Source organism: Saccoglossus kowalevskii, chromosome 6 (genome assembly GCF_978046115.1).
Source record: "Saccoglossus kowalevskii chromosome 6, keSacKowa6.1, whole genome shotgun sequence".
Lineage (NCBI taxonomy): Eukaryota > Metazoa > Hemichordata > Enteropneusta > Harrimaniidae > Saccoglossus > Saccoglossus kowalevskii.
The window spans coordinates 29,508,585-29,520,914 of NC_140646.1; the positions used below are offsets into that span (position 1 = coordinate 29,508,585).

General features: G+C 35.7%; 1 protein-coding gene across 2 annotated transcripts in view; it reads right to left on the bottom strand.

The window, feature by feature from the left end:
- The window catches only part of LOC100374578 (neural-cadherin-like), a 58,346-nt gene extending 49,647 nt beyond the window's left edge, over window positions 1-8,699 (bottom strand). For both annotated transcript variants that reach the window (XM_085500335.1, XM_085500334.1), the window contains exon 1: window positions 6,975-8,699. In XM_085500335.1, the coding sequence (XP_085356461.1) occupies window positions 6,975-8,283 (1,309 nt within the window). In that variant the 5' untranslated portion in view covers window positions 8,284-8,699. The remainder of the gene's footprint in view (window positions 1-6,974) is intronic.
- Window positions 8,700-12,330: the final 3,631 nt, after the last annotated feature.

Genomic DNA, 12,330 nt, shown 5'->3' on the forward strand with positions numbered 1-12,330 from the left:
CACACTTTGATTTTCTTTAATTAAATTCTATTTTGTCCCCATGGGATTAATTATAATTAGAGCAGATTGGCAAATTAATTATGCACTTCTAATTGATTGGATTTCCAAAGATTACAAGCAGCGAATTTACACAGTCCCAAAAACCTACACTTTGTAATGTTAACTAGAGTTTGATGAGGCCATTGTGCAGAGTGTGGTTTTTAATGATTATTCTATTGAGCGGCACTACAATAGCAGGAGTGACAGATGGGGGACTCCTCCAGCTACCCAATACAGACAAAACAGTCACACTCCCAAACTAAAATTAATATACAATCCATGAATCTTTTGATAAGCATGAGTATGAACTAGCAAAGGGTTAAAAGGTCAAAAGGTGCTTTATTTGTAATTCTATAGGGGCCAACTGAAGCAAAACTGGTTACAATTGTTTTACAAGTTGAGCAAAGAGACTAATTGTTGGTTATAGATGACTCCTCATTAATTCTTTGAGCTTTCATCCTTGCAGTCATGTCTTTTCCAAGCCATCAATCAAAAAAGAATTTCATGCAGTAAACCAGATTCAGTAAACTTGGTGGCATATACTCAAAACAGGGCTCAAAATTGACAGCTATCATAGAATCGATGAACAGTCAAAATAGTCAAATATTTCATTCACAATTCCAATTAGTCCAAGGCAGTTCTAGAAATTTGGGCCTTCAAATTGGGTTTTCTCAGCGCAAACTATATCAGTCCTATCACCAAACCAGTTAGTAAATTAAAATATATAAAAATATATGTTAATTAAAAAGAAAACAATTGTACTATATTTAAGATAGCAGATGCAATTGTAAATCACATTTTGGGCCAAACTACACTGTGACAGGAGCGATTATATATATTTTGAAGTAGGAATCAGATTCAGATGTTGGAAATAAAAGTAAATGAGGTCTTGATTCACATTCACTAATTTATGCCAAACGTGTCCTTCAAACTCCATACTACCTCCTAAAAGCTGAACATAAATATTATAGAATAGCTATACAAAAAAATAAATGCCACATTTTTATTTTTGTCTGATGAAATTAAATTTATTGAAAAATAAAACATAAAATTTGTCATGGCATTAACTTGAGGCAGGATTTTATAATCTGGTGTACTGTAATTTCAATAGGCCAGAACATTTCCTAGTCCAAATCCCCCCCCCCCCACAACATATACTAAATTCGTCATATTCAAGATTAACTAAATTAACAGGATTAATCATTATAGCTCCTGCTTTGCATTTCACACACAAGAGCTGAGGATTTGCAAGCATGGTACAACTCATTAACATACTATTGAGAATACCATACTTACACTATTTGATCGCTTATGTGAAAAAACAAACAAATACAGTCCATGCATTTTTTTAAATATTAGACCAGATTATAGTTATTATATTTCAATTATGTGATGTACACTAGCGTACTTTAATTGACCAAGATGAAAGGAAAAACATTTGAGGTCAGACATGAATATTATTACATATTAGGTCAACCCATTAAGATATAAACAGATCTGTAGGACTTCATGGCCAGACCAAGCATTTTATTTTGCACTCATGCACTGCGTGTAACGACGCAGTTTGAATATCTGACGCAATAATCAAAACACATGATTTTGAATTTTTCACACAGGAATATGGTGTTGGGACATGACCTTCTTTGTTTTTTACATTTGATTTCATGAATAATGCAGAGTATCACAGTAAACGAATTATGGTTTATTTCAGACATGTAAACTTTAGTACATGTACTTTAATATTAGAACTCATGTATGCTCAAAATACCATGTACTGGTAAGTTAGTTGTATTTTTATAACTTTTTATATTTCATTATTATAACATTATATATGTGTTTTTTTCAACAGAAAGGCAATAGCATATTTTTACAAAGATTTTTGAAATTTTCCTCATACTAATGTATGAGCTAAGCAGACATATTTGATCCGAGCATCACCAGACAAGGTTACTCGACAGTCTGACTCAGTTTACTGGACAGTCAGACTCAATGAGCAATGCATAATACTGCTGTAGACTTTAATATTTTGACTGAAAAAATGTATTATTGTTTGAATCAGTTTGTTTCATGTAATTTATTAATAAAAGAAGCCTCACTGTATTTTATTGTGGCTGTGCCATTCCATTATTAGCATGACATTATAAGAATTGTGGACAGCGGAGCAAAAAGAAAGTTATTGATCAGTCTACAATATTTATTTTCCATATCATTTTGAAATAAGGCTGTAGTCAAGATATGTATACCAGAAAATAACTGTACACAGTAAGGAAGGTGGGTTTAATTAGAGAAACTCAAAACTACACTGACGATATGGTTAACATTTATTGGAATATAGCCAAATATCAGTTACCATGGGCATGAGGAATAGCAGATGTTATATGATACAGCAGTAGGAGTTGGGGTAGGCTGTACATTTTATGATGATGAGTTCACATATTGGCCCCTCCCACTTTCCTGTATCGTTGCACTCCCCAGGTTACTTGTATGACTCAGCTTATAATCATTACACCATGTCACAACTATTTATGTAAACTAAAATTTAATCATTAACAGACTATGTCTTGTTTATTTATAATCAAGGAAACAGAGGGATGAAGTAATTCCTTGGAAAAAGGAAAACCAACATCCGACACATAATTCAACAAGAGCTTCAGTATGTCCATCTCACACCCAAATCTGTCATTCCTGTAAAGTAGCGTAAAAGAACAAAATTCCCTGAAGTCAACTTACCGGTATTTCTTTTCATGCATTTTAATATTCACACCACACAAAAGTATGTACAATGCTCTTAATTATTACATTTCCTGTGAATATATGTACTTTATGCTTGAATTTAATACCATGTCTTTATTTGTGGAATGGAATGCAAGTAAAACCAAGTGGTATTGAAATGGCAAATTATTCAACTAGGACAATTTGATCAAAATGGTTACATAATTTCAGTTTCATTTTCAAGAATTTTGATTTTAAAAACTAGTGATTCAAGTTTTTATATTATCAAACTACAGATTTCTGTGTCTATGTTCCGATTAATTTTATCCTATTCACAAGGGTTCAGTTGTCTGGCAACTTGCATCATGAAATATTTCTAATTATGAAGCATGAAGCTTCTGTCAAGCTTGCTTTATTTTTTGTCACAAATCATACTGGTGAAAAGAAAATGCAAGTGAATTCTAAAGACTCAACAATAAATTAATGTTGTAAATCACTTGCATCTCCAGGGATTGAACATCAGACTCAGTTGTTGACTGTCATCCTTACCATGTACTCAGTTTCACATTTTAAGGATGAGACTCAATATTATTTTCTATTTCTACATTAATCTGAGAAACTACTGGTAATGTTGACCTTTAATGTAATATTAAAATACAATAAGTACAGCCACCCTGCCATGCCATACCTTACACCATGCCATGCATTAACAATGAGATTTATGTGTACATCACAAACTAGGTAAATACTATGGTATAGCTTTTATCAGTATCATTTGTTGTTTATTGAAACGGAGCTTTTTTTTTATTTTATTTTGTTTTATTCACATTATCACATATTAAAGTTTTGAATGTTTTGATATTAAAAGCACTACTTTCCACAGAGCAAATAACATCCCGATGTGTATTTTTTGTATGCGTGCATACACCTCTAATCTGCTATAATATTTGTTCTGACCGCATCCAGATGCTCACGATGTTGCATAGCAACAAAACAATCACAGAAAAATATGCGAAAATGCACATATCAATGACAGTTTTGACAGACACTCTAAAAGCAAACATGAATAAGAACAAAGACTAAATAAAAGGACATTATACCAAATTAGCTGGGTTGTTGAACAACAAAAGCAAATTCTATCCTAGGATGTTAAAGTTGTTTGGAACTAAAGAGGCCATTGTGTTGATACCATCTGTCATGCAAGATGACAAAAACAAACCAAGAACACCTGTAAGACAGTTTACACTTTGAAAAAAACATTTCAGTCTTATACTAGAATTGTCTGTTTAACTACTGCCAACCACATGCACTGAAAAAAATGTCACAATAAGTGGCTTCGCCAATTGACAAAATATAAAACCTAAGAAAACAACCATTGTGTAGTACGGCATGACCAGCCATAAACTTAATACTACATTTATACAAGACGTGCTGACCAATTAAGTTTCTTTTATGACACAATTGATTCTTATGCACAAAAAGAAACAATTTTAAAAACAGGGATTTTAAAAGAAAGTTGTTTATATAAGACACTTCCCAGCTGAATTGGATTTGGTGAAGAAAAAATGAAGCATGTTTAATGAATGCAAATGGGGGTAATTGGACACTAGAATAAACAGTATACGGCTGAAAACAATAAACAATATACATGTATGGATGGGAGGATGCATGTTCTTGCTATTCCAACACCAATTCATGCAACCCAAACCTCATAAATTCAATGCATGCATGTCCAAAATGACTAACAGTGAACATACCGGACATGGTATTTACTTGCACACACATACTGTATTCTTTACAGTATTGTAAAACAACACTGTATACACACTCAGAAAAACACAACAACTTGATTTTTGTGCCTTCTCAGGTTATGTTTCATCAAAATAAAACACAAATAAGAGACAAATAACCAGGTAAGACTTACTAAACAATCAAAATGCTCCCAATGCAACTGCATAAATGTGTGTAACTGATTTTAGTAGCAGTTGATATCACCCATCAGTATACAAATAAATTGAGATGGTTTCCCTCACCTCCACAATGGTCCAGGCATAATTAAGTGGCTGAGGGAACTAGCTAATCTCATTTTAACAAGTTCAATGTCAAGGGCATTCTACTGATTTGAAGCATAACAACAGCCAGAAAGAACAACTACAATCTCTGAGCATGTATAGGGTTGTTTATTGGATACATTTTCAGTGTATTTATTTACTGGATTAAAAAGACAATGGGAAACAATAGACAGATTAGTTGTTTAAACAATAAGAACAATAGTATCCCATGATTCCATGGTGCAACCCCAGAGATTGGAGAGTTCTGGTTTAACAGCAACTGCGGTCCTATGCAATAATTACATTTAACAAATCCACTTTTGGTCAGTCTACAAACAGCCTTGAGGCTGGTCTCAAATTACCAAGGAGACAAGTATATCTCAAACCAATGTACATTGAATCCTACCTTAAACTCATAGAACCTATCATTTTACCACTTTTCACCACGATTTAAAGGGTAACATACTGCAGAACAAACCAAATACTAAAAAGGAGACACCATCACAGAGTAACTCCACAAAGCCTCCACTTTACAATCCAGTAATTGGATGTTTTTCACATAAGTAATAATGTTTTCAATCCAAACATTGCAATCATCGCAAACAATTTACTGCATTCACTGAAACCCAACATCTGGGACATTTTTTACTAATGCTTGTCAAGGATAAACAAATAGATAAAAAGAAAGAAGCCATCTGTATAACCAAAACACAGTACAGATGGGGTACAAACTGCAGTAACAACAGAGGCTAAGTAGTACCCACGTACAAACCACAGTTCTCTTTATAACCTTATTAAAGCCAAATAATCGGACAAAAGAAGCCACACAATTACTATTACAATTAAAAGTGTGTTAGCAATTTAGATGCAAATACTGATTGTATTGTGTAGAATTATAGTCTGTACTGCCCTATACGATGACCCAGGCTGCAAATCTCAATGGGTGCTTTACGCTACATGAACACACACACATGCTCACTTTACCACCTCTATACTTGTCCTCCACAGTTCACTTGTTTTGATTGTATCCTAGTCCTTTCAAGAATTATTGGCAAGCTTTGTTTAGTTACAGCAGTTATACTTTCAAAGTTAACGTATATATAATACAGTGGTAATAGTGTTTTTCTCCTTCAAAGTTAGTATCCAGTGCATACTCAAGACGATTTTTTTTTTCAATCAGCGAAGGATTTGTGTGGTTGAACTTGATGATGAAACAATTCGGATATAGAATGTTGAGATTTGTGGTATTTAGGCATTAACAGAAATTTATAGAGAGGAATTGTACCAGTACACTGGCAACATCAAACTTGCATGTTGTATTGGGTAGATTAAATGATTCTTTAAAACTTTTTAAGAACACTTGCGCACTTTACAATTGCAGTTAACAGACACTTTCCAATCAAATTGAAAAAATGAATTCTTAATTGTTAATTTTCAATGTATAAAAATTACAAGTTGCCACCTTTATTATCCATCAATGTTTGAACTATTATTCAATAACTGGAATTTTACATCAAACTACCAGCTGGCCTGTCTGCAGAGCTTGAGAGAAACTCAGTTTCTACGCCAACTTAGATAAAATGCTGATAGAGATGATATAGTGAACATCTGTGAACATCGTTAAAAGGCACCAACACAAACACTTTGGAAATCACGGTTACCGGTAATTGCTTTAGAGTGTCTCTGTGTAGTTCTGTCCAAGATAGCATTTTGTCAAAATCTATTTTCTTTTCTTACATTTATTTTACATACTTGACATTTGTAAAATGCAGAATGGAGTTTCATGCAATTGTGTCCAAAAATAGGCATGCTGAGTTTAATAATTAAAGTAACTCAAGTGCTATTAAACACAAGGGTAGCACTTATGGTCACAGGAGAAACCAACAGCAATTGACATGACACTTAAGAGATGCAGTGAAATTTGGTGAGACATTCAAAGAGAAAATAATTTTTGTAATACTAAGTATCAGTCAGTCCTCTTGCAGTGTGTACAGAAGTACTTATAAAATAGTTACCTGTAATATACGGTGGCATAATAATGTAAGCAGTGGTTAAAATATAAATTACAGCTCTCCAAAATCTAATTCAAACATGATTAACGTAAACAGCCTACCTGTCTCATAAAAATATATTAACTGGAATTAAATACTAGACTAGTACTTGAGAACTCACCTGAATCACCTTCTTTAGTGATTTCCACTGTAAATTCCTCCTCTGGGTTGGTTTCATGATCCAATGACTGGATAACAGTGACCTGACCAGTACCATAATTAACTCGAAAATGTGGATTCAGTGGTTCAATCATTGTGAATCTGTCTCTAGTTGGATCGCTTGGAATTACATTGATGTCAAGTACTAGGGTACCAACGTCAACATCCTCTCTCACTGACGCTCTCATTTCAGGCAGCGTATCTCTCCTCATCCTCCGAAGTGCCATTTTATTTTCTTCATCTTCCCCATTTGAGGCTGCAAAACTCATCACATCTTGAATAATCTGTTCGTATCGTAAACTGTCATCAACAGGGGTGACTGTGATTTTCAATAATGCTGGAATGCCATACTGCACTGGTTCGCCCTGATCTCGCACCAAACATGTCAGTTCGTAATCCTTCGCTTCCAGAAATGAGGTTACGATTATTTCACCAGTTTTGGGCACAACAACAAAATCTGGGTTGTAAGAAGATAGACTATACACCAATGCCGCGTTTTTTCCACTGTCTAAATCGGTAGCATGAACTTGCAAAACGCTTGTTCTTCTGGCAGTAATTTCCGGAATGCGGACGGAGTAAAAATCCTGATCGAATATTGGCTCATTGTCATTTTCATCGATAACACTGATGGTTAAATCGACTGTCACAAAGTCTGGCACCTCGCTAATTGTTGTGGCTTTCACTTTAAAATTGTATTCACTGACATCCTCGTGATCTAACACTTCTTTGGTTATAATCTGTACATGGTTCACACCTTTTTTGTGTAAAAGTTTTAACCGGAATCGATCCGTGTGCTCGCCTATAAGAGAATAATCTATTTTTGTATCGTTCGTTTGCCAAGGCGGCAAAACGGCAAAAAAATTGTCAATGCGAACGGCGGCTCCGACTGCACTATTTTCTTTAAGTGCGCCAACATATTTTTCGTTTTTGAAGTTAATAATATTCTTACTGTCTATGATGTAAACGTTAAATATTTCCTGCCATGAGTTTGTATCTGTCGTTTGGTCGATACCAAGAACGACTACAGTGTTGGCACGATTTGTTAACTTTCTTCGCGTTGTTACGACGCCGTCCGACGACACTTGAAAAATGTTCGCGGCATCACCGACCGCATTGATTGAATATTTCTGTCCAACGTGCCGCAACCTGGCTATTTCATAGCCTGAATGTACATTATGGGGCACTGTTAGCCTCGGTAAAGTCGCACTGTGGATTAAAGTTGCTGTAAACGCTACAGCGAGAAATAGCAGAACTGGAGCCCGAACGGCCATGTTGAAAGAAATATACGTCCAACAAGGAAAATCCCAGCCACACGGAAATGTTCAGCGGGTAACGTAGCAATAGTACTTACTATATTTAACCGAATCTCCGTATTATAATCACTTGAAATTTACCAAAGCAACTTGTTGTATCTCAACAAATCCATGAGTAGTCAAACAACGGATGGAAAACAATGGTGTCAGCTGGTCCCGCGAAATACCACAAAACTTTAACACGCCGCGTCGCACTAACACTGTTGATAATATAACGGAAGACTGATGCTAAAACTAAAAGCTGGCAGCTAGGTTGTTAAACACTAATACGTAGAAAATACACGAATCGTAACTATAGCATAATCAGATCAACTATATAGTAAAGCGATTTGCATGGGAATGTGGCAAAAGTTACTCAGCTCGCCGCCAGCTCAGTTCCCAAAGTGTACACAGTGTACACGCTGAGTGGGCCTTTTGAAAATAACCGTTTCATGAATAATTGATCAGATACTTTCATTTGGTTCCGCCCCTCTGGGAAACGCAAATCAACCGAGACGAGACCAGAATACCAAATGATATGTGATTCGCGTGCCACTTTCTTTGCTGTCTTTATTGGTGATTTCCAAATTCCACATTTTCGAAATCTTTTACATGATATTCCGCGACGAAATGTAAAATCGTCTGATCTGAACAAGGAGGTCGAATAATGCCTAGAAGAGCCAAGACAAAGGCGTGTCTCATCAATTAGTCTAGACGCAATGATGTCATTTTTAAGACAAATTACTAACATGAATAAAATATTCGCAGTTTTCTTAAGAAAATGTAAAAATATAATTAGAGAAAGCAGTATTTCATACACATCCAGGACGTATCGTGAAAGTCTTATTGAGGGTTATCCAAACTTCGCTAGACTCTGCCATCACAGTATCGAAGTGATGCTGTTACCATATAAGGAATGTATTCGTAAACGTTTTTAATCATTATTTTTTTTTAGTGTAAACAAGTAGTTTGGCTTAAACAACTTGTTTCTTTTTTTGGCAAATTTATCGAACTTGGACTGTAGACTAATATTGTGACAATTATTAAGAACCTACTACATTAGCTGTAAACATGTATCAAATTCCTTCACGAAAACAAGCACGCTGCCACATCGTGTAACAAAAAACGCGCCCTATACCTATGATTAGGTCATTATTCGTTCTATTATTACAACGCTTTCTCTCTAATTTCAGTATGACATAAGTTGTTTGTCTTTTACATTTCGTTTTGTACATATTGTATCCCTATTCAGCTGAAATATCTCTAGATATATGTTATACCTTATTATAACGATTTGTAATTCGGAAAAAGTAATGCAATTATGTTACAACTTTTAGTACCCAGTGCTAATTTGCACAAGCAGTCAGTATGACCTAGAGTACGAGTCAATACTCATACTTTGTGTTAATAATACTGATAAAACTTCGGTGAATTCGAGTTAATAGTTATTGTATATACCCGGCAGATAATACCGGACGTTTGTGTTGAGGGTATATTTGATTGTACAACCGAATCATCCCGGGATAAGGAATGACACCTACATAAACTCTATATAATTTTCTACTACTTGTAAAATTGCTTATGGCTACAGTAAAATGCCAATACAATTTGTCAATCCATTGATTGAATACATGTTGAAAATATATTTTATACCCCGCTGGGGGATGTGGCTACATACAGAGAGATTATGATGTGTCATATCCTACTAGACCGATCAAGTATGTTGTACATTCGCATGCAACTTGTCACTACTATCAGTCTGGTCAAGTTGAAATTTATCTGGCAAACATCGACATTTGGACAATGTTCGGAAGATGTTTGATCGTGTTGGAATGAGTACGGGGGCATGGAATGAGGAAGCTGGAGATTGGGTGACTTGTTACTTGGCAGAAAAACAAACATTATATGTATCCTGCCATGAATCTAAAAAAAGAACCACGATCCAAGGTAGTGTACTCGTCTCATAGAAATTCGAACTGAATTCAGGACTTTAAATTACTTTCAAGGCCATGTAAACTGGAACAAGCCACGTCGTAGCTGTCGCACACAAGCGTGGTGTACATCACATTCCGTAGTAAATGGAACGGAATGTTTTTGGTAAAATTGAGCCAATACTGAGATTTACTGGTATGCAAGTTAGTATGCTATACATGGTCACCAGAGGGCGCCATCCTACAATACTGAGAAGCGCCATCAATGGTTTTTGAATGAAATTTTCATTCTGAGGACAGTCACTTCAACCTGAATTTCTCTAGTTTTTGTCACAGATGCTCGGAATTTTTCTTGGATAGAAAAAAATCGGGTCGACATAGTTAGTCAGCTGACAATATTATTTCAATTTTTAAAGCGGAGGGTCGTCACCTGCGCACGCGCGAGAATTGAGTCCCAAGCGACGATAACAACACACGCTAAGAACGCAACGGCTCGTGGGTAGTAGAAATTGGTCGTTTTCACGACGAAAACCGCGGAAAACTACAGCGAAATCCCCACGTTTGCCGCCATCTTGAATAAGTTATCGTGACGTCACAAGGCGTCACAGTTTTCCCATTTCACGCAGTTTTCGTCGTGAAAACGACCAATTTCGAACAATCGCCCTCAAAATAATTGATGAAATAGTTTCGGGACCCATCGACAGTAGAAACTTGAGGCGAAAATAATGAAAAAAACGGCTGTTACGGCCCGACCTGATTTCAGGTCGGTAAAATATGGTAACTCGCATAGGATGGAACTGTAGCTCCCTGGTTTCGCGTTAACACCACGACGAACAAAATAACCGACAGCGAAACCAAGCGAGCTACAGAACTGCAGCTACGTGGGTAGACGCTTGTTTGTAAATAATGACTCGCTATGGCCATCTGATGCATGCGCAGGTGACAAATCCCCCGCTTTAAAATCATAAAAAAAGGTATCACATGAGTTTGAAATTTCGCATGAAGAAGCCAATTTCGTAGAAAATGTTTTAGACCATTACACACCACTGTTCATTGAAACAAGCACAGATTGAGAGGTAAATGCAGATCTAGATGAAAGATCATCATCTTTTTTAAGGGTTATTATGTGTCAGACGGCCATAGCCCGTCATTGCTTACAAACAAGTGTCTACCTATGAGTCTTTGCGTTTTTAGCGTGTGTTTTAGCGCGCTTTAATGGAATCTTAAACAAATGGCTAAGATTTTAGTCCATACAACAAAAAAAACACTATTTTAAACTATAACAAAGTTCCTCTATATTGCAGCTTGGTTTTGTCTTTTTCACACTGTCTCAATAGTACACCATGTACACATGTTATCAGAGTGTAGTCATGCTGCCATGAATGAATATCAAGATTTATTGACAAAATAAGTACAGTGTGTATATGAATACAATAGTGCCAAAATTAAATTTACTAAATGGCACACAAGTCACGCGAGTATAATAAAAGGAACTGCCTTAGCAAGTTCTATTGTTTATTAGTGGCTGCCAATTAGGCAAAAAAAAAAATGGTTTTGTTGCTCTCAGTGACCAATTTCTTTCCCCCAAGGGAATGAGCAAGAGTAAATAAAGTTATTAATCAATCAATCAATTCTTTTTTTTTCTCTACAGTGAACCAGACCAGGTGGGTGGGTATTTCACGTAATAGGCAGTGACTAATTAACAATGAAACCAGCTAAAGTAGTTCTTTTAGTTTATATCACCACTAGCCAATTACTACAACTATTTAGATATAGTTGGATATTTTCTAACAAATATGGATAGAATCTGAGCTATGGGGCAAATCATACAAAACAGCTATAGACCAATTGAACCTCCCAACAAGAAATGTAAGAGAAGTGTATAATTCATCGCATAATTCAATTAAGACAAGAACAAACAGGTTACTTATATACATGTACTGGTAACTTGGCAGACACAAGGCCGGATCAAAATCCTACAGAAATGCCTACACACTGCGATGATAATCAATAGTGACTAGACATGACGCTGATGATCTCAATCTCCTCAAAAAGTCTACCTACACCAACCTTGACTGCATTCGCAGTGAAATTG